General features: G+C 40.9%; 1 protein-coding gene across 10 annotated transcripts in view; it reads right to left on the minus strand.

Moving 5' to 3' along the window:
- rapgef2b (Rap guanine nucleotide exchange factor 2b) overlaps positions 1–24,262 on the minus strand; it is a 110,052-nt gene that overhangs the window by 47,576 nt on the left and 38,214 nt on the right. For 5 of the 10 annotated variants that reach the window (XM_020622829.1, XM_020622825.1, XM_020622826.1 and 2 more), the window contains exons 4-7: positions 23,250–23,333; positions 10,919–10,994; positions 8,222–8,389; positions 1,936–1,953 (exon numbers count right to left, since the gene is read on the minus strand). In XM_020622829.1, the coding sequence (XP_020478485.1) occupies positions 1,936–1,953; positions 8,222–8,389; positions 10,919–10,994; positions 23,250–23,333 (346 nt within the window). The remainder of the gene's footprint in view (positions 1–1,935; positions 1,954–8,221; positions 8,390–10,918; positions 10,995–23,249; positions 23,334–24,262) is intronic. The other 5 variants (XM_020622834.1, XM_020622828.1, XM_020622833.1 and 2 more) reach the window with 1 other exon arrangement.

Here is a 24,262-nt window from a genome sequence, read left to right on the forward strand (position 1 = left end):
CACTTTAACCAAAAGAGTAGACTGGGCATTGCTATTAATAGTTCGAGTATCTACTGCAGCTTCCTGTAGCGCCAACACTGAATAGATCAAACAGTTCTGCTATCAATAGTGGAGAGAGATTTTAATCTAATTTAAGCGACACCAACAACAAAAACTGTGTACTTTATCTTCACTGTGCAGGCTCATTACCATTGAAATAAATGTCACCTGTCAACCGTTTTGAGAATATTCAAGTTCTCTGAATGTCAAAACTGACATGAAAAGCACATCAAATGTCAGTAAGCGTGTTCTTTACTACTGGCTGAAAAATTAACCACATTCAGTTGTTTTCCTCGCAGCTTCAGCTGTATGATTACTCTCCCTGATAATATCAGGTCTACTTCCATCAAAGCATAATGCATAATGTTTGATATTGTCCTATAAATAACTAGAAATGCTGATTTTGCTTCTGGTGTGTGCGCTGGTCAGATGCTCAGGAGTTCTATTTAACAAAACAAATGAAATGTGTAGTATATGCACTAGAGAAAATAAAGAAATGTGTCATCTTACCGTCAATCAGGTACTGTTAACTGCCTTTACTTTTGAAATAGCCTAACATAAACACTATTAGTTGATCAATTGACCATGTATAAATGTACTATTGGTTAATTGTTTAAGTCACTTTTTAAGCAACAATGCCAAGTATTCACTGGCTCCAGTTTCTCAAATTTCTTAGTCTTGTAGTGAGCTGAATATCATTATTTTTAAGGCATTTTATTTATTGCTTAGTTGAGAAAATATCTAATAAATAAACAAAAAGACTATAAGAATCGTTAGTTACAGCCCCAAGAAGCTGCCCTGAATAATTTTGAGTCCAAACAACCAAAGATGAGAGAATGAAGGAGGAAAGAAAGTAATAACAAAAAGTGCACAATTAACCACTTTCATCGCTGCAGCTCCTGCACCATGTCTATTCAACACCGAGGCTTTTGTATCTGTGCACAGCTGAAGCAGAGCAGGTTGTAATAAACTACAGCTCTAAAAATAGGAGCTCGGCTTTTCCTCAACCGAGAGCGGCAGGTTCGTTCTCTTTGCTCTCGCACTTCTCAGCAGGTCTGACTGCTCAACGCCTTGAGCTTTGATCTTTCCAACCCCTTCTTCGTTGTCCATTTAAGCTCGGACACTACAGGCCTCCATGCTGAAATACTGACATGTAACACACTGATCAGAGAATACTGATACTACAATATTTTTACATGCTTAATACCTTTCCCTGCGGTGCAAATGTAATATTGGGATGAGAGTCTTTCAAAGCCATCATAATCAAACACTTAGCACATTAACACTGCCTTTAGTAGAACATGTCAACGCTGACGCAAGTCCCAGCAGAACCACACCCACACAGTGAGGATAATAATAATCCAAAGCACAAAAAGACAGTCAATACCATTATCAAGCACATCAGCAGAGTTAGTGTTTCAGATTTTATTCACCCCAATCAGCTAAAATGCTCCCACTTTCACAGTTTATAGGCCCATAAGCTGTACCGGTGATGTTTATCACTTTTCTGTCGCCATCTGACGACGTGATGACGTCAGCTGCTTATTTTTCAGATCAAAAACAGGATAAGACGTATAGAAGCAGAAGATGGATGTTTTTCTTTTTATAAGAGCTGTTTTGGGAGAATGTGACTATGAATTCATGTTGCTGTGGATATAGTGGTAACTGATTTAGAGTGTGGCATAGGCTTCATTCTTTATCAGCCTCCACGCCAGCAAATGGAAGGTATTTATTAAAGTCTATCAGTGGCTACAAATAGGACAAATGGGAAAGAGACAGATAAAGACCAGCAGAAGCACAAACACAGACAGCTTGAAAACAGAGAAAAGCAGAACACACACACACACACATATATATAGTAACTACAACAGACAAAACTGTTCATAGATACAGTACCTGAGGTTTATTGCATTCCTTGGAGCCAGATTAAGAAGAGAGCCATGAAAAGAAGCAGAGGAGATGAAAGTTATCAAACATGCTGTGTACCAGTCAAGGATGTGAGAAACTGGAGGTGAAAGCCTCATTGACAGATTCAAATGCATCGTTCTCAACCAAACTGACAGCTTGTCCTGTAGCATTCATTACTATGAAGTTACTTCCCAAGTTACGGCAGAGAATTCCCCTCTTTTTGAAACATGTCATTTGTATTGAAAGCAAACATAATATCGACCTACCGGCTGAATCTTTCTTCACGGTTCTAGAACTCAACATATTAATGGATTTCCAAGGTGAAAATTCTACTTTCTCTGAGCTCTTAACCAAGGACAGGTAGGGAACACACAGTCACGCTTTAATATTCTGATTTGCACAGCCATTCTTCCACTGAGCTGCCTGCTGATTACAGAAGAGATCGCTTTAACTTCTCCACCTCATTACCACCGCAAGACATTTTCGACCTCTGAGCAGACAGTAAGAGCCCAATTATAAAGTGCTTGTGTAGTGGTTTCTAAAAAAAAAAAAATAAAAATAAAAATTCATGATATCTTTTCTAAATTAACTTTGAAACCTTTGGTTTAATTACCTCAAACACACAAGACCATGGTGGAGACAGCTTCGAGCCTGTTATCTTATCCCAGCAGTTAATGTTAGCTGTTCTCTAATTTAAAGAGCTAGTTCATTATTTTGGGAAATATGTTTATTTGCTTCCTTGCTGGGAGTCGCATAAGAAGATCACCGTCATAGCTGTGGTGGTTGAAGTTGGTTAGCTTATAACAAAATCCTCCTACAACACCTATAAAAAGACAATTTATGGTTGTGATTTATTCTTGTAAGACCACACTTTTTATAAACTTGATTTTTGTTGTAGAGGACACTATTCACCCTCTGTCCCCGATTAAGGTAAAATATCTAACTGCAGTTTTTCTAATCAATTCTGAAACTCTTGTTTGACTTACATCTCTAATACAACCCTCTTATTCTTCTGAATGAAAAGAAACAGAGGAAATAATCAAATTTTCAAATGGAGATATATCTAAAATAAAAAGAATACATACACTTAGAAAGACAGTGCACAAGCACTGGTGGTTTATGGCTTTGAACTTTAGCTGCTTGAGCGAACACTACATTCAACAGCAGAATGACGGACAATTAAAAATGGAGTTGTGAAAGGAGCAGTCCTGCAGTTTGGGAAGCCTTCACCTGCGCTAAACTACGTCTACTAAATGTGAAACTACAGCAAGTAGCTGATTCGTTTAGATTAGCTACAAGTACACCTGTAAACTACAAATGTGTTATTTCTGAATGAATTACACAAACAAATGTTACAGTAATTAGTAAGCTTTAGAGATGCAGACAGGCCTTCTGCCCCGACTGGTTGGGGTGAGTGGATAAAGGAGAGAGAGAAAAAGAAGAAAAGCAACAAGACACAACAAACACAACAACCAACAACTGTGAAGGTTGATGTGGCTGGTGACTGCTCGTCAGAGACGTAGAGCTCCAGAGCCAGGGCTGCCTGCAGAAAGGTACAGGGAGAGAGAGAGGACACACTACTGGAGAGAGGAGACACACAGTTAGTGATGAGTAATGGTGGCATATAGATGCATGGAGAGGGGAGGAGAGGAAAGGAGAGCAGAGCAGAGCAGGAGGGGAGAGAAACTCAGAGCATCATGGGGCCCCCCCAGCAGCCTAGGCCTATAGCAGCATAACTAAGGGAAGGCTCAGGGTCACCTGATCCAGCCCTAACTATAAGCTTTATCAAAAAGGAACGTCTTAAGTCTAATCTTAAAGGTAGAGAGGGTGTCCGCCTCCCGAACTGAGACTGGGAGTTGGTTCCATAGGAGAGAAGCTTGATAGCTAAAGGCTCTGCCTCCCATTCTACTTCTGTGGACTCTAGGAACCACAAGTAAACCTGAGAGCAAAGTGCTTTGTTGTGATGAAGCTCTATGAGGTCTTTAAGATACGATGGAGCCTTGTAATTAAGGGCTTTGTATGTTAGGAAAAGGATTTTAAATTCTATTCTGAATTTTACACGGAGCCAGTGGAGAGAAGCTAATATGGGAGAAATATGATCTCTCTTGCTAGTTCCTAAAGGATGATGCTGGTTTTGGCGATACTGCGCAGGTGAAAGAAGGCAGTTCAAGAGAATTGGTTTATGTGTGAGTTAAAGGACATGTCCTGGTCAAAAATGGCTCCAAGGTTCCTCACAGTAGTACTGGAGGCCAGAGCTATGTCATCTAAAGTAACTATATGATTAGATATCAGATTTCCAAGGTTTCTAAGTAGATGAGTGAGCAATGTCATTGTCACGGACACTCCAACAGTGAACATTGCTGATAGACACACTGGTGGTTGTGAGGATTAAACCTGCAACCTTCTGATTACAGGATAGCCTCGCTAACCACCAGGCTGCTCGGGTGGAGGGAAGGAGTAAAAGGAGTATTGATTGTCTGCCTCCTGTTGCTTGCATAATTGTAGAACAGCTGGCTGGGGCCTTGGATGCCCTACTGGGCACTGAGTAAACCCACAGGAGGAATATTACTCATCTGCTCAGAGAGTCTGGGATGGTGTTTGGGGCTGGGAAGGAGTTTAAAAGGATGGGATTGGAGAAAAAGAGGATGCCAGGTAAAGAAGACAGTGGAAATGATCATAGTTTGTTATGGATAAAAAAGAGTGTTCGGTAAACACTGGCCTTATTGTCAGCCACAGACCTGCAGAGAGAGAGAGAGAGTGTGTGTGTGTGTGGTGTGTGTCAAGTTGACAGCACAAATGGCCGTTGATGTTAGAGGAAGAGATAACGAGTGCAAGATAAAGTGTAAAATAGAGAGTGACTGAGAAATGGCCATTACAAGCTTTTTGCGAGGGAGATTACGGAGCTCAACTGTGTGTGTGTGTGTGTGACAGTGAGAGAGACACTTGAAATAACTGGTTTTCATTCTGAACAAGGCACCCAAGTGTTAACCCAGTGCTCTGAGCACACAGGAGATGTGTTGAATCCAAAACACTGTCCTCTTTCACTGCCCTGATCGATCCAGGACACATCTATGAAAAGAGAAATGTATTTTTAAATATCTATTCCCATTCACTAAAGCCAGTACATAACTTCCTTTAGACGAGAGATAAAACTTGGCTCATGGTGAGATAGAGGTAAGAACAATAAATCACTGTTGACAAACTGCAAACTTAGGCTAAATGAATAGTCTGTGTATTAGTCTAAGTATACAACACATTCTACTTACCTAAGTCTTCCAAATAATAGTAATTGCCCAAAGAGATAGAAATGAATCTGTTTATTTGCATGAGCATTGCTCTTAAGGCCACACTGTTTACATATTCAAGAAATAAAAGCATTAGATTCAAACCCTGAGTCAAATAATCTTAACTCCATATATGTAAAAGCTCTGATTCAGGTCACAGTGGAGAGTGTGGGCTGGGGGGTAGGTGTGTGTGTGTGTGTGTGCGCGCGCGTGTGTGTGTGTGTGTGTGTGTGTGTGTGTGTGTGTGTGAGCAGTCCCAGCAGGGGCACCACTGCTGGGTTAGCATTACATTTGTATTTTAGGTATGAAGCTGACACTCTCCAGAGAAACATACAATGCCTGAGAATGTTCAATCTGTTACTCAAGGGACTACAGCAGCTCACACAGCTGTTCACAGACACACTGCTCTCTGCAGGGGATCGAACCTGTGACCTTGCAGACTACCTGTGAAGGCCGCTGTGCTACTGGCAAAGATGACATATTTCAGGATCATGATTTAATACAGCACAGAGGACAAAGGCTCACACCGGTTTCATCTCATCATGCTCACAAGGCCATTAAGCTCTAAACAAAGAGGTTGGTGCTATTTTTACAATAAAAGTGAGCTCATCTGAAATAATCTCATCCTCTTTTCTTAATCACCATATGAGCTCAGTATGACAATAATCATCTCAACCTCAAGTAAACCTGTACTGTTTGCAGTATTCCTCATATACAGGAAGCTCTCAGGCCAGCGAGTCCTCTGATATTCTGGTGTCTTCTCATCAGTGACTAAGCTGAATAAAAACTTTGCCCGCTGGAGAGATTTCATTTCTTCAATGCTAAGTTTCTCCTTGGTGCATTTCTCACCATCTAATTATGCCTTGGGGTAAGGGGGAGGAAAATCTGAGCGGTGCCTGGCATTCTAAATGCTAGAGATTAGCTTGCTATGTCAGCTTAGCATCTGACCAGATTCTGCTTCTCTGCTGCTCTGCCACCCTCCACCCCTCTGTCAGTAGCAGCGCACTGCACTCTTGTTAACTTAGCTCCCTTCCCTGCTGTACCACTAAGTGTGCTCGTGCAGAGCCCATTTGGGACTGCTGGTTGCCATGGCACCCGCGCCATCCTTCCCACAGGAACGATACTACAGCGAGTAGAGTTGATTGTGTGATGGGAGATGTGGGGCCATGAGAAAGTTCAGTGCAGCCTTGTGAATCAAAAACACAGCGAGTCTAAATTTAGGAAACAGGGTGGGGCTGCACGGAGGCAGGGGGAAGATGACGTTTGCCGCAGTTTTCCTTTTTAAGCATGATAGTTTCAAAGTGTTCTAAAAAGAACCGGGTGCTCTGACAGAACACCCAAGGGAGTGTCAGGAATGAAGGGAATGCAGTGAAATTGTGCAGAATAGGAAAGGATGTGTGCACCAACTGCATGTTGGGTACATTATTAGCATGAACGTGCTTTGCTTCCTATTCCCAGGGAAAGAAAGCACAGAGGGGAGAAGGTCTGGTGCAAAACAATAGGCAACTAACTGTGCTGGAGTTCAGTCCTCTGACATGGGTAAGGACTATGTGACTGTCACTGGATGAACTTTTAAAAGTATCAGAGCCACAAATGGCATTTTTCATGTTCTCAGCATGTATCAAATATGAATAATTAACACTGGTTTTGGAAAACTTCTACCAAACACCAGCTCTACTGTTAATGGTGTAAATGAGAGTTTTAGGGAATAATAACCACTGTAAGACTCATAAAAGGAGGGACCATCTGAACCCACAGCCTTTTCCCAGATGCTCTTCCTCATCCATTTTCTCCCTCACAGACAACAAACAAGTCACACTGTCATCTTTAGCTGCTTCAATCTACCTTATCTACCGTATTGTTCACTCTTGCAAAAAAATTAAAGGCTCTGCTTCTTCATAAATAAAATCTATAGGTTGTGCTGAAGTTAAGGTAAAGCTGACTTTTGTTAAGTGCAAAACATCTTGTTTCACAAGTTTCCTTTAACTGCATGAACTAGCATGAAAAAACTAAATTAAACTACGACACTTTGATCTGAAACTGGTCAGGTAATAAGTGCCTTATAAAATGATGCTACTGGCATATTTTTAAAGACATCTCAAAAATCTGTCAAATTCTTAGGTGTATTCTGAGCAGCAGCTCACAGTGGTCTGCATTCAAACCATCCTATGTCATTGCTGCATCAGAAACGGTGCTGTAAGGCAGCACCACACAGTTAAAGCAGTTGTTTCGAGCCTTTTTTTGCTTGTGGCCTCTTTATATAGCTACAGCTACAGCTGCTTGTGATCTCTCATCACAGGTACATGTCTGAAAGTTGTGAGCAAAGCAGTTGAGAAGGGATTTTCCTTTTACAGACAGGACAGAAACAAATATTAGTCAAAAGTCCAAAAGGTAAACTGAATTATATGTGGTACAGTTACATTTTTCATCACTCATATCTTTGTTAGTGAGCTGTGTGTTAAGGTGCAAATGCTGGACACAAAGGGCAAAACCATAAATAAAGTTCACATGGCAGCACTTGGCTATAAACAGTACAGTCAAACAGGAGTTCGAGGAGACAGGAATAGCACAGACAAACTATTCAGGATGCTCAACAAACTACAAAAATGCTTAATAATACAACACACTGAAGCCACAAAAACGTAGCGACTCTAATCTAGCAAGGAAGGGTAAAACAACAATTAAACACTAAAAGGAAGGAGACTTGGAAAACTAGCTCAAAGTGCACTTGTCTTCAGGACATGGAGCATCACGACACAACATCCTGCAACACCCAGGGTCAGCTAAGGCCACCGGCAACAGAGGACATAAATTTTCAGTTATCGTCTGAGGCAGGTCTGCACAACAGGTTCTGAGGAAGGAGCTCGACCAAGCAACAGAGCACAAACACACAAACACAGCAACAGAGCAGCACTGAGCTGCCTCTGGAGTGCACAGCGATCCACCGCAACGAGAATACACACAAAACTGTCGCACAGGATACAACTCACCGTGTGGTATCCCCGGGCTACGGGCGGCTTTCCGGTGGGGTAGGGATCCACAGTATCAATGATCGTCTGTCTCTCCCCTTTCTGGTTGATCTTCCGAAAGCGGCGACGGGACTGTCTATGCGAGGCTTGTCGCTGGAAATACTCCTCATTTTCATCCATATAGTCCACCTGGAAATGATAGGGAGGGAGGGAGAGAAATTGGAGGAGTGACTGTCATCCTCTTCATTTACCCCCAATACGCACACACACTCAGGCAAAAAACCCCACCCTCCTATACTCCTATACTCCTGTTCTCTATCTCTGAATCCACCACCTCCTCCCTGCCTTTTGTCCCTCTCATTGTGTAAAAATAGAATTGTGTGGGGGCTGCCCAGTGCACACCTACATCAAAAGAGACAACGAGAGGGAGAAACAGGGGCTTGAGTGAAGAACGTGGAGTGGAGGAGGGCAACAGCGAGAGGGGAGCAACGAGGAGCAGCCTGACTGACTGACAGATAAACAGAGATGGAGTCTGGTGGAGTAAAAGACGAATGCAGAAATGCAGACACTCTCTCTGTGTCTAAACATATCAAACACTACATATTAAAACATAATAAAATCCATGCTGTCATTTGTAATGAATAGAGAGGAGGGAAAGTGTCAGAGAAGTCATATTCTACAGTTTATAAAAGTATTTCTGGGTAAATGCTACTTAAACGACACCATTCTGTTACCTGGCAGCTTTGGGCCATGATGGAATGACACATTTCAGTACTGTTTTTCCTCTTCTCCTGATTTTTGGGCACATGCCTTGTCTCCTCTTGCTGCTACTTTAACTGCAGCTTCACATTTCACACGGTTCAGCCTTTGGGATAACACAGCTAAAATCTCTCTCTGCTGCACCAACTGCTGCCATGACAACGGCAGGGGAGCTATGTGTGAATGAGAGCAAAAGTGTGATTGTGTGCTTAATTGCTAATCTCTGAGCGGGGTCTGCGTGCATGTGTACAGTACAGACATGTGAGAAGCTTATTTTACTTTAGTTTGACATGTAAAGTCTCATGTTTGTAACTGGTCTGCATGTGTGCACCTCAAACAAGGGGGGGGATCCATATGTATCTATATGAAGCACAAAACTCCCCTCAGTAATCACAGGGTGGGTTGGCAGCTATAAAAGCAAAAGAGGTAAGGCCATGAAGTGTTTGCACCGAGCAGAGGGTGTTATTTACTGGGGGTTTGTGCGTGAAGGATACAGTAGAAGCTCAGTTAACAGAAGCTCCCCATCTCCAACACACATTCACAGATACACAGCAATTACAGCAACTGAAAGGGAAATTACTGAGATGTGCTGTGACTGCATCAGTGCCCACCAGCTGTTATTTCACGCTGATACAATGTGGGTTATGTTTGATGTCTCCCTTTAAAAAAAAAAAAATAAGACAGCAAATGGTGGATTTGTACATGCTAGAAAGTGGGTGTGTAGGTGCATGTGTGTGATTTTAAGGTGGCAATATCTGTTACATTAGAAACCAAATCAAAATATGGAACTTAGCACTGGCCAGTCACTTTGCATCAGAAATGGATATACTTTACTCACAGCTAAAGTAAAAGGTATGTAGATATATGCACTGCTCTGTTCAGTGCTCTCAACACTGTTGCTTGCCTGCAGTTGGTCAATAACTGAATGACAATTATGTTAATTATGTTTTTCACATGTCTTCTGGTGTATTTCATTTCTAGGGTCCTATTTTCTCTTTCAGGACAAAGTAGTTTGAAGGTCATCTGTGAAACATTATTACATCTGTGTGCCAAAGTTCATTCCAATCTTTAAGGTAAGACTTACTGTAAATGGTAAGTGGACTTATACTTGTATGGCACTTTTCTATGTATTGAAGTGCACTCAAAGCATTTTCATACTATTTGCCCAATCACCCATTTGTACTCACAAGCACACACACACACACACACACACACTCGCACACTTGGGATTCATCGTCTGTCTCAGGGACACTTTGTCTTGAGGCTCTACCGCTTGAGCCACAGCTGCCCAGAACAAAATGAGATGAAGTGACATCTAAATCTCTCATCAGATATTTGATTGACATCTTCCTGTTCAGTTTGTGAGGAATAATTGGGAGGCTAGTATCATCAAGCAAAGCTGCAGGTATTGTGATTGGCTTCTGTTCAATTCATGATTGTATTTTCCTTCTACCTCTGCTTCTGTGCCTCATTGTGACAACGTTTTGCTGTGAGCCAACATTTGATTTGCCATAAAACTGGGTCAGAGTTTGTACCAGTCTTAGACTCAAGCAATCATCTATATGCTGGAAGTACTCCAGCAAAGACAGCTGTCATAAACACATCAACTGGAGGCATTTACACAGATTAATATGAAATATTACGAGCCCGTATTTCAAATTCTAACCTAACCATTCTGTGCACATGAGCACGGTTTGCTCCTACTGTATGATGAAATAACAAAGTCAGTGACTATAATCACTTTCCGGTATGCTAACATAAGAATGAGATCGAATAAGCTTTAGAAAATATGACTTTTTTTGCTAGATCCATTTATCTTCCTCATTTCTCTGTGGTTGTGTAACAGGAAATGTTTTGTCAATATTAAAATGACCATTCTATTTTGTGTATGTTATGTGGTGTTTTGAGTGTGTATCTGTGTGAGGCAATGCCTTTGACACTTCCATGCATGAGACTCACCACAATCATCTCCGATGGTTCCAGGACAATGCATTCACATCCGCGTCGCAGGCTGCCAGCTGAACGCTTCCCAAAACTAAAAGAGAAAAAAAAACCAACATGGTGAAAAACCAAAAACAAACAACAAAAAAACCCTCAGGAATATAATTATTAGACATCTGCCTAAAGAAAGTAGACACAGTGATAACACATTATCTGTAAATGAAAGCCCCTTGGCATTTCTTCAGACCTACAGGTTTGTCTCTACTGACCATTTAAAACATGCAGAATATCAGTAGAAACTGTGACACAGATCAGTACTGAATGGACAGTGCCTCCTTCCAGCTGCGACCCCTCCCTCCTGAAGGGAAACACTTGTGTCTGGAAAAGTCAACTATCATGATGTCACAACCTCGCTCCTAATGGAGAGGGGAATGTTAAAAGCAGCCAAGATTGGAATGCTTCAAAGAACGGCAGAAGCCATGGAAATTGCGAGCATGGGGAGATCCAGTTTGTGGGTTGGGTGAAGAACGCTGCCTTTGTCCAGCATCCCACCTCAGTGAAGGGACACAAGAACTCCTTGTTTGTTATGTTTAACCTCTTGCAATTAAGACCGTGATGCACATCTTGTTAGTTTGCTGAATGTTATGCAAGATAAACTCAAGGAGCTCCAGAGGAGCAGCCTGCTGTTGAGTTTGTGTTAACTCCCCTCGTGTGCCGTTTTGCTTTATTTTGGCGACTGTGTTTCAGTGGGTAGAGCGGTCATCTCCCAAGCAGGGTTGGAGGTTTAAATCTCAGTGCCTGCGGTCCACATGTCGAAGTGTTGTTAGGCAAGACACTGAACCCTCAAGTTGCCCCCGATGGTTAGAGCCATCGGTTGAGTTAGCGCCGCAGATGGCTGCCATTGGTTCTGTACCGGAACAAATTCCTTGTGTGTAACATATTATTATTATTTAGACTCACAAGCTGGAATTTTAGGGCGGGTGAGATGTTTCTCTTTAAATCTTAATTTACGCCAAGGGGCACTAGAAGGAAAATACAGTGCATTTATTTATTCAGAATTTTCAGAGCTGAAATTATTTGTTGATTAATCAGTGAGTCAGTAAATAAAATAAACGGTCTGACAATTGACTCGAGTTATTGTTAGGGCAAAAAATTGTTACAAAAGGTGAGTATTTCCTAGTTTCCTTCCTGTCTTTTATGATATTAAACTGAATAACATTCGTTTCATACAGCTGTTCATATATACAACAATCTGAAGATTGCTAGTGTTTGTTTCAAGTCGTAATTCTTTATTGATTCTCCATCCATGAACTGGGTTTAGTGAGATATCTATCCAATTCCTCAAAGAGATTAAGTCTAGTTGTAGAAAGTTCTCCTCAGTGCTCACAGATGAAGTGCATCCTGGGCAGTAAGTGTGGCCTCGTGCTCCAAAGCTGTGGAGAAGCCAGCTTTCATCAGTCATGCTAACAGGTGCAGACTACAGGCACAGAATGGGCTTGTGGCTACATGTTGTGGATACAAGTTGGTTAGACTGGGACATCAACACCAGCCAGCTGCAGAGAGCTGCTGATACTCTACCTGCCGCTTAGGCAAAGCCCAAAACATTTTTGCAGTCCCCTTTATTTTCTAAAAGTCTTTTTATGCGTGCTCTGCTTTTCTCTTGCTGCCTCCTTTCACAGACAAGCCTTTGTTGGGTTTTTTGTTTTGTTTTTTCTCTATTGTCAGCGGTTTTGTTATTTCTCTGACATGGCTACAATTTCACTTGACTAATTTGTCAAATTTCCTCTGTGTCTTGAACAACAGTGTGTCAAATAATAGCACATGATTCACAGTGAACTGCTGCTGAGAAGCATAAACCGAACTCAAAGACAACATGACTGACCGGCTGGACCTCAGTGAGCTGAGTGTTTGGAGGAAGAGAGGGGGTTAATGCTGATGGCTGCTGTTTGCTTTGCCTAAGCTCCAGTTTAATTTGTTTTAACTCAGCATCCCCAAAATACTCAAGCTGGAATTCCACCACAGGGCCAAACACAGCCACTGTTTGGAGAGCTTACTCGCAGCTTTCACTTATTTTCTGACAAGAAGACAAATGCTGCAATTCAAGTGCAACTTATTTCCAGCAAAGATGATTTGTCAGCTGGGCAGCAGCTTCAGAGGAACGGACAACTGCTTTTGATCTGGGTTTACAGACATTTGGAGTCAGTACCAGCTCTGATCCTGCTCTACTCTGGAAAAGAAAGTAGTGATTCCGCCCATTACCACCACAAAACACGCTGGGTCACCAAATGCAAACAGCAGTGACATGTTCCCCATTACATTCCTGACATTACTTATCAAATCCTCCACTTTGCAGGAGACAAATCCCGCTGGCAATGTGAAAAATTAAAGAGGGGATTATGGAGGTGGAGCGTGAGGGGGTGGCAGGGTTTTTATAACACAAAAGTGTCTTGTTTGGAGATTAAAGCCTCCACTGTTCTATGACTAATCATGAACAAATAAATATAAAGTACCAGACCTGCCGTGTGGGTGAATGTATATTAGACAGCGAATATAACTTCTTGAATAAACTTTCAGTTCTTCCAGTGTACGGTTGGTTGGTTTGGGGGATGGGGAAGCAGATACTAAATTTTAGCAGCTCTACTAATGATGCCCTAGTGTGCAGACAATATGAGCTTTGAATAATTCAGCACTGAGGTATTCAGGTCCACAAGCTAATGTAAGGTTTGCAGTTTCTGAGAACTACAATGTGTGTTGGCTGACAAAACCAAACAAAATGATAAAAATGGCTAAAAAATGTGTCCGATGATTGAGCAGGTGTGCAACTCTTTTTTTAATGGGACACGGTCTGGAGAAAAGATGATAAGTCTGATACTTTTGTTAGGTATTTTTAGTCAGATAGATATTGGATAAATACTTTATGTATTAGAAATGTTTAGTGGAGATAGGATGTCTAGTTAGACTGTTAAATGCTTAGTCATGCTTATGAGTTTCTACAGGGTACATCTGGTCAAGGATAACTAGAGAGAAGAGTTGATGACTGTCAGCAGACAGGGTGTTTAATATTATTATTATGATGTGTATAACTGTAGCCTTAGCCATAATATGTTCTTATGTTTAATGTCATGACATGTCACTAGAGGTCGTGAGAATGTTTTTAGTTACACACCACTTAATCAACAGACACATGCACATTGATTTGCTTCATGTTTTGACTACTGCTATGACCAGTTGTAAAGCTGGTAACAGAGACGTAGTGGTTTGACATTTCTGTGTAGTATGGGGCTAGCCCAACCGAGGGGATATAATGTATAGGCCTGGTGGGTTCAGGGTCTTTCATCTTACATCTGCCTGCGAGCAGTTTGGAGGTGCAAGATACCTGAGCGTGTAATGTTAATTTTACCTGTGATCTTTTGAATAAATCAGCACTGTTTTGAAGTTACTTGGACTGTCTCGTCTCTCAGAGTTAGCATGGTAACAAGAACCAAAGACCAACAACTATCCGGGTCACGGCACCAAGTTGTTAACTGTGTGTCTGTTGATTAAGTGGTGTGTAACTAAAAACATTCTCACAGACCTCTAGTAACATGTCATGACATTAAACATAAGAACATATTATGGCTAAGGCTACAGTTATACACGTCATAATAATAATATTAAACATCCTGTCTGCTGACAGTCATCAACTCTTCTCTCTAGTTATCCTTGACCAGATGTACCCTGTAGAAACTCATAAGCATGACTAAGCATTTAACAGTCTAACTAGACATCCTATCTCCACTAAACATTTCTAATACATAAAGTATCTATCCAATTTCTATCTGACTAAAAATACCTAACACTTTCCACGCCAAAATGCTTTTACATTATATGTGCAGTGGTCGACGGCACATTTTTTATACAAACAGTGAAACCCTCCTCTATTCACTGCACTTTAGTGTCTGTTCAGAGGAGTTCACCCCGCAGAAGCCATTTGGAGTTCAACAGACAATGTCGTACATAAATACGCTGAGATGTACCGGACATTTTACTGTATATATGGACAGACATAACTCCCAGAAACTACATAAACAAACCAATGTTTCCCAGTTAACAGCTGTGGATGTTAAGAAAAGCTACAAGGTGAGGCACAAAATCATTTTTGGGGGTGTGTTAGTGTTTGTGTTATCTTTGGCATTACGTCCTGTCGGTGTTACCATACTGTGAATGCCTGTTTCTGGCTTGTAGCATTGTGAGTTGGCCTCACATGGTTGCAGGTCAAAACATGGAAATATTTCCAGTCTCTTATCCCATAGGACAAAAACACAGTATAAGCTTCTATCTCAAAGGTACAACTCTTTTTCTAAAGTGTAACTGTGACATTACTGCACTTTGCTGGTGTCGCACCTGTTCCTCAAAGATCTTATGTAGGTGATGCCTGTAACCTCTGCCTATACGTTTACACCTCCAAAGCAGGAAATTAAAAAATGGTGTATATTTGTGTATTTTTAAATCATTTGTATTTAGCATTTATTTATCTGTCTGGTGCATACGTTGATGTCTCGTCTGAGTAATGTAGGACAGTAATACATTGATATTCACTGAGCTATATTAGATCAGATCTCTGCTGAGTTGTATATGAATGTGGTTATGTGTACCTACCTCCTGCACACCAATTTCCCTTGACGATATTAAGGTTAAGTAAGTACGTATATACGGTATGTTAAACAATAAAATAACTGGAGACTAAGGCACACAAAAAAGCAGATCCTTTAAAGATCCTACTGTCTTTTTAAAACCTTCTCAAATTTGCTTCTATTCTGCCATCACACACTCTGCGTGAGCTGGGTTTAGGCAGGCATTTTCAAATTGAACCCTGAAGCTCACTCTCAGTTGACTGACGTCTCCCTGCCTCAGCAGCCTTGCATTCCAGCCTGTTGCACAACAAGCCTGGGCGTCTAGGATGTCATTCCCTATGCATCACCAGTCTTTCACTCTGCTAGTCTGGCAGTCCACCACCAAATGGTCAGATCCATTCTGCTGCCTGACTGAGCCAGTGTAATCCCTAATCTGCACCGTTGGTTTGAGGAGGAGAGTGAAGGGGGAGGAGCGGGGCTTCTCACTCTGTTAAACTGTTTAACTGAGTAAATGGTGAGAGGGCACACCATCTTTTATTAATCAAACCAGACACTTAAGAAGGACAAAGAGTAAACTCCCTATTTTTGTAAGACTTTAAACCCAGCACATAGAAAAGAGAGGAGGACAGGAGTGTCATAAGTAATTGGCCACAACTGTTTAGATCAAGGAAATCCAGGTTTAAAGGGTTTACCAGCATCCGTACAGAGCTACAGCTGACCAACCACATTTCACCTTGCAAACATAAACAGAATTCCTTGGAGTAACAGCATGACTGTCCCCTCATGCATACACTGAACCGTGCCACTTCTGAAATAGAAGCTGACACCACTGTCAAGAAGGTGCAATTGACTTGTGACTTTTGCTTCCCAAAATAAAACTTCACAGATACAGTAATAGCTAAGAGAATGGGACAGTGAAATAGAGTTCAGAGAGGGAGCGGCTGGGGGGGGTTAGCCACTCAAAACTCTTCTGAGACCATCAATCAATCATCTATTCCTAACACATTCCCTCCACAGCAGGAGCTCCATCTTTGTTTTGGCTTCAAAGTTACCCAAATTCCCCATGAACACACCCTCACAAGCCCAGAAAATATGATAAGCACACGCCCCTTTTACGGGCAGCACAATCTGCACATGGACAAATCCAAAATAACATCAGCCATGTTTCACATTCCAGACTTCAAGGTTTTACTGCAACACACTCCCTGTTTGGAGACCAGTAAGATTTAGAATTTACAACCACAAACAGAGGAGTCTTGGTGAGTCCTGCACAGGAGTTAAGTGCTGCTGTAGCCTGGACACTCACCCCTGACCCTCCAAACTGCTCCCAGAGTGACACCGCCACCCGATATGATAAGGGGGTCCCTCCTTCCAAAATACCTCCCGGCTGTTAGTCCAGAGTAAGTACAAAAAACAGGTTCCAAATCCTGAGACTCTGGGTTGACTGCGGCATATTGTCCTGTGCACGCTACAGTGCTGCTGTCTGAGACTGGTGTACGAGAATGGGAGCGTGCGACTCTGGAAGTGGGTGTGGACCAGCCTCTGTCCGATGGCTCTGCCCCCTTTCTCTCTCTCTCTCTCTCTGTAATGTGGTGCACTGACCACAGCCAGCATTCCAGAGGACGAATCACTTCCTGCTACAGAGTGAGTTACAAGTGAGAAGAGGGCGGAGAGTGTGTGTGTGTGTGTGTGTGTGTGTGTGTGTGTGTGGACATGTCGGCATTGTGAGGACATTCTGGCCAGTCCTCCAAAGGGCTGTTAAGACTTGGTTTTAGGGTTAATGCTGAGATAAGGTGCTAGGGAATGCACTGTGTCAACGAATGTCCTCATAACTGTAGGGAGACCATGTTTGTGTGTCTGCCTGTAATGAAGCGGGGGGTAGGTGTGGACAGGCTCTTCTCTCCCGTTTTGGTAGAAGTTACTCATGCAGTCTCGGTGCTGGGAAATTTCTTAATCCATATTAAGAAATCTCTTATCATTAATTCAGAGTAATTACAAAACTAATTCAATTGTAATTCAGGCCCAGTTAAAGGGAAACTCCACTCCTTCATTTTATAACTGCTCTCCCTCTCTGATGAAACAGACCTCGGAGTTTTGTCCATGTCTTCAGGATTAGGGAGGAGCTGCAGGATTTGGCTTTTAAAACTTCTTTCTAATGCTTCTTCTACATATTCCTCTTTTCTCTACTTTAAAGTTGCATGACAGTTTTGTGTCTATTTTAATGCATGTTGTTTAGATGAGTCACATGCATTCTCTCTAGGCAAAATGTAAACAACTAAAACCAAGTTGGAGATTAGTATCCGCTTCAACCACTTAAAAAATGTTACCTTAGATTCTTTGACACAAGATAAGTTCTTGTAAGTCAGATATAAAGATTATTTGCATTTTAAGTTAAAAATTCAGTTGCAACAAATCAAATCGGTCTCTTGCTTCAATAAAAATGAATAACCCCTGGTGACTTACAATAATTAGCTGTGAGTCATTACAATGGGAGGAAGTCCTGTTCTTTAGTTATGGACTTGTACAATCAGTGTGTTGATTAAATGATTACTCGCTTTACTCATTAAATTAAGGTTTCTGAATTAGCACACTTCCCAGCGTATTCTCCACTGTATCTGGGTGAAAAGCCTCCAGAAATCACATTTTCTCTGCTTTGATTAGTGATTAGAGATCTGTGAATGGATTACTACTCTGGAACCAGCACTCATGAGACTCACTGATGGTAACAACCAGAAAGGTTATTTTAAATATGCAGCTTCTCTAAAAGAGGAATATGTATCTCACTGCTGTCACAATCAGTTTTGTAACAATACCCTTTTTCTGTAAACATGTTTCAACAACCCAGACCACAGGAGTGACCACATACACATCCAGTAAGAAAAACCTGAAATTCACAGTTATTACATGTTGTTTTTATCCCAATGAGCAACAGAAAAAAAAAAAAAACACATTCCGAATCACATGCCATTAATGTCTGTCAGCAAACACACAACACACAGTTATGAACAACACTGAAAAGAAATGCACAAGAATAAATTGTCACTGGATTTGTTTGTCATTTACAGTCACCGATGAGTCCGCCTGGGCCGCTGATAGAGAAATGTTTTGAACTGTACTGACCGTTTGTTTCCCGGCAGTTCACGCCAACAGAAGTGATGAGGCTGACATTCCTTTGCTAACTCGGATCCTGGTTGTTGATACGACTTGATTCAGTTAAAAGAGAAGTGGTTTTGGTTAGCCAATATAAGGAGTGATGATCTGTGAGTGACCAGAGGTAACATGCTGACAGAAGTCAAGTGATGATCATGGTAAACAGCAGCATGGGGAAGTAAAACCAATATGGGGTTAACAAAGCCTACATCAGGACGGAAGTTTGAGTTTCATGTCGCGATAGTAACAATGACTATGTTCATTATGTTAAGGCTGTTAAGACAGCCGCTGTTTTGTCAAAATTACTATTTAGCTATTTTGGTTTAGCTCTGTCGGTTGCTTAAAATAAGTCCCTGTGCCAAATATCACTGGATTTTAAGACCAGATATACTTACTTTTAATTGTCTGCTCTTTTCATTTATTGTCTAATCACCTTTAGATGCATTCTATGTATGAAAGGCGCTATATGAAGTATAATTATTTATATAAGACATGTATAAATTTAGCCCATAGGAGAACAGCTCTGTGAACTGTAAACATGGTGAAGCAAAACCAAAATGATAGTATTTTATTCCTGTAATCACTTGGCTGTTGCCTCAGCACCAGGAGCATTACACCAAATTAAACATATCTGTGGGTGCAAAGTCAACCTCTGCACACATACTGTATATACTGTTTACCCACTCACTCATGGCAAATGTGGAGGAACAAGACAGAGCCCAGGTTCACCACTGAGTGACAGTAAACGATTCCAGTTTCAGTTTCATTCATGAAACTGCTACATAAACACTGTTGTTGGCAGTGCCAGGTGGAACAATCATGTCAGTCCCTGATGCCTTATTGATGTATGCTGTCAAAGGACATACAGGATATAATGTGTAGTCGTAAACATGTGCAAAAATGAATCACTCTACGATTGCCTCACGTGAGGTCATTATCATTCAGCCTGCCGTAACAAGGCCTCATTTCCTTTAATTACATGTTTATAGAGCATGTGCCTGTACATGCTTTAAATCTGTCACCCATTTGTTAAAATTTATTTATTTCAGTTGTATCTGATTTCACGCTGGCCTGTGAGTTAAATAAAGCACCGATCTTCAGCTTCTTCATTTGATGGCTGAGTCATTCATCTCCCCCTGGATCATGTCTCTCACAGCAGCTACCAGCGAGGGGAGGAGAGCACTGAGACTCTGACGGAGGCATATCAGGTTTTCAACCTTGCTTCCAGTGTAGATCTGAACAGCAGTTTCTGGGCAGGGCCTGTCTGAAACCCAATTCCAACACATCTTTATAAGCTTCATGAAGTCCCGCTGGACTCCATTCATTTCCTCATGTCACAACTAATTGCCCCACCAAGCTATTTTGCCCACACCATTTCTCCTCTTTATAAAATAGGTGATGCAGGGTGAACATCTTGTTTTTGGAAATGACCAAAAAAAAAATCCAAGAAGGAACAAAATATTGAATATATACTGGAAGTAATACTTCTAATGGTTTCAGTTTTGAGAAGCTGATAATTCCACAACACATAATCATTCAGGTATTATCTCTAACTGTGATAACAGTCACAACAGTACCTGACAAGTATGAAACCTCTTGTGATATCAGGTGGCTTGCAGACTGACAGTATCATACCACACTGGTAACTGATTATAAAGACTTTATCTGTGCTATTACTGGAAATACAGTCACACCACTGCTGACACGGGTTCTAGCCTTCTCTTCGTTTAAGAACTGAGTGACTTTCATGACCTAGACATCCTTTAAAAGTTGAATAATATTATTTCACTTTGAATTTGTTATTTCAAAAAGGTCCTCTCGCTTCATTCTTTAATTTCATTCATTTCATTAATTTAATTTCATTTCATTCTTTTATTTAATTTAGAGAGCTGAGGGAATGATTGTCATCATGGCTAAATAAAAACAACAATCACTGTTTGTTGCGAATTGATTGCTAACCACCATTTCTGGGATCACAGTCTCAGCCCATCACCCCACTGTTACTGTAACACCACACTACTTCCACCTTTGCTTCTGAAAGACAAAAGTTATTATTCTCTAGTTGTCACGAAAATGTAACAATATGTCCAGTTATGCCTTTCAACCAAAACAGATGCTGCCGTATTCCTGGCAGGGACTGTGTCAGAATTTAGATACGGTTTTGTGAAAGTATACGTCTTTATGTGCAGACAGCATGCGGTGTATGATGTGAGCTGCCTGGGTAATTAGTTCCTGTTTATGTTTGTTGATCTATGGTCTCCAGCAACTTCACCAAGACAAATGCTTGTGCACTGTGTTTTGTGATTTATTGAAGCTGCTCAGAGTGCAGGTTGTGTATCATATCCATAATTTAGAGCAGTTGAGAGAAACACAACAATCTGCAATGCAGCTGGCATCACTCTAAAACAAAGTAAGCTAATTATGGGCCCTATACAGTCTAATGCAGCAGAATGGATCCTTACGCAGGCTTCTTTGCAACATATGCTTAGTAAACATTTTCAGAGCCCTCTCCTCCCTAGCGACTGCGGTCAGGCATTAACGTTAATCTGCCAATACCTGCAAATCCCCCTCTGGCATCCCACACACACATTCACCTTGGCAAGACTGAAAAGGTTATTTTTAAGAGGAGGGCAGCTTCTGGCACAATTCCAGTCGAGCCTTCCATTTTAAATGCCACCCACATTCATGTGAGTCTGGAGAAAGGCCTCGAGCTGTGAGTGGCCGCAGGTGTCTTATGCAATCCTAATGGATGAAAAGATCATTGTTTTCAAGTTGCTCACAGTGGGCACACAGTGGCTGATGCAACAGATCCACTTGTGAAATCACAGTTTTTTAACATTTGAGTCTTGGCTTCAGAGGTGGTGACCACTGCTGTGAGCTGATGGCTGAGAGATACAGAGGGGAACATGAATAATAAGGATAATCACTTTTATTTGGCCAAGTATGTTACACACACAAGGAATTTGTTTCTGGTACAGAACCGAGGCAGCCATCTGCGGCGCCAACTCACACCGATGGCTCTAACCATCAGGAGCAACTTGGGAGTTCAGTGTCTTGATTCGAAGCACCGACCCTCGGATGATTAACATCCACACCCTGATGAAAACCCCATTTTTTCTCTGGTCTTTCTTAAAATACTCAGTTCAACCTGACCTTACCAGAAAAAAAATGGACAGAGTTCAGATGTAAATCATGAAATACTCAGTGAGACTTAAAGCACTGTCAGTGGTGGGAGACAGCAAAATAAGATCACTATATTTTCACTTTAATGTTACTGACAATACAATCAAAGTAGCTGGCTGCTCAGAAAGTTTCTCGAGGCTTTGACTTATGTTCATATTTATATATAGCTCTGTGTTTGCACTGTTTGTTGCTTGTTTATACTGTTTATTTTGTTATACTACACAGCCATATGTTGGTATATTGTTTACTTGCCCCTTAGAAGAGACTTTTATTTTGAAGGGTACAGGTCAACATTTCAGGTGTTCTATTTCCCAATTTTTCTAACATGCTCTATAATATATTATAAATATTACAGATTATATTATACTTATTGCTATGGGAGTAAATATGTTTGGATATAGAATTTGTAATGTATGTAATATTCTGTGGTTTAGCAGGAAGAACAGTCATTTTATTTCAACAACTGGGCATTGTTGTTGTTATGATGACCTTTTCTTGGTATTAATTTTTGTTGTTCTTATTTCTTTCTATAATTACGTATTTTACATGTTAAGTATTTTTACACTGGCATAAAGAGAATGCAGTGGTATTTTTAGGTTTTAGAGATAAAATTTTACTTATTTTCATGCATAATTCTGCAATTAGGGAAGAGGTTTGTCAAGGCCTTATGTAGCATGGCTGCAGAGAGCATTTACTGTGAGAGTATGTCAGTATGAAGGCTTCGTTTCTCTACAAATGCAGGTTTGTGGGTTTATGCCAGGGTATTTTTCACTCGTGACATTTTTCTGACAGAATGTAGTTTTCTTTGTCATTTTATGTGAATTTTATGTCTGTTCATAATACTAGTGTGTGTTTTATGCTCCCTTCCGTCATCTTGTTTTCATTCAGGACTTTCCCAGGAACCCAGATCATTTATGCAAGAGACCCTGGAGCGCTTTGTTTCTCTACAATTGCAGGAAAGCTACGATGCATCTCGGGTGCCTGCAATAAAATGCTAGGCAGAGGGCCAGCATCCTTCTCTCAACTGACAGAAGCAACTACACTGTGTATGAGAAGCTCTGGGATATTAGGACTTTTTGGATTGTAAAATCTATTTGAATCAGTTTAAAAGTTTTTGCTTTTGATAAATTAAACTAGCATGAATCCAAAGTTTAAAAAGGCAGTTTTAGTAAAAGAAATCACCACTGTTTACTCCTCTGGATAAGAACAAGCTGATAGGAAACAACCTTTTTTGAGATAGAATAAATTAAAGTCGGCTCTTTCCTGCCAGACCAGGATTAGCTTTTTATCTTCCTTCCTCTACTTTAAATAGGCTTTGAACAGAGGAAGCTGCTAATATGTAAGTGTCTAGATCAAGCCTTTAAATAGTACCCAAACCCAAAATGGCTGGACCATGATCCTACCTGCTTCTGGGCAAGAACATGGACTCCTTAATGAAGACGGAGCCAGACAACAGGATGTACCAGCAACTTCCAATGTCGTCAGGGCTGGAAGACAGAAAGAGAAAGACAATTAACATCACCAGAGGAAAACAATGAGTGTGATGTTTGGACAGGAAACAGCCAGAATAAAACAAGCACTCCAACATCACATGGCTCTGCAGTTTAAAAGCAATATCGACTCATTCACAGGCATACTGGTCTTTTCAGTCTCGTGTTGCTGCAGGATTCTAAGTTTGTCATGCATGTAACAAAATTATGACACTGGAACAGACTACCACTTCTTAATGTTCACATTTCTGAGCGATCAATGTCAGGTTACAGTTTACTATTGGAAACAAACTGCTCATATATACATGTTCTACACATGTAGGTAAAGCTGTAAGAACAACAAATTAATAAAATAAAAGTTAGAACTGAAATTTTTAGATGCATAACTGTTTAGTTTATTGCCAGAAAACATATCAAAACTGTTGATTAGTTTCCTGACAACAATCTAATTAAGCCATTTCTCTCAGTAATGTTTTTTTCTTTCAGCAAAAATGCCAAAAACTCAGGTGAAGACTTCTCAAATGTGAATAGTTTTTGACATGTTTAGTTCTCTCTGATAGTAAACAGAGGGTTTATAGGTTTTTGTTATGTTGTTCAGACAAAACAGGCAACTGCTATGCATTTTTCAGTTTTCTGACATTTATGGACCAAATAAATCTATTAATCTGACAAATACTCAAATAAATCAATGACAAAAATCCAAATTTGTGGCAGCCTTAGGGCCCTTAATCTTAATATTTCTGCTTTGTCATTTCCTTTATGTGCTGGAGGAGCTGTGACTGAGGGTATCAGCAATGTAAGACTGCTCACTGTGCCAAATACAGACTTAAAAAAATCAAATGAAAAGGAGAGAGTATCAGAAAGATATAGTGTTAGAGAGAGAGTGAGAAGTATGAATGAACCGAGGAATCATCTCTCATCCACCC

Source organism: Monopterus albus, unplaced genomic scaffold (genome assembly GCF_001952655.1).
Source record: "Monopterus albus unplaced genomic scaffold, M_albus_1.0 scaffold289.1, whole genome shotgun sequence".
NCBI lineage: Eukaryota > Metazoa > Chordata > Actinopteri > Synbranchiformes > Synbranchidae > Monopterus > Monopterus albus.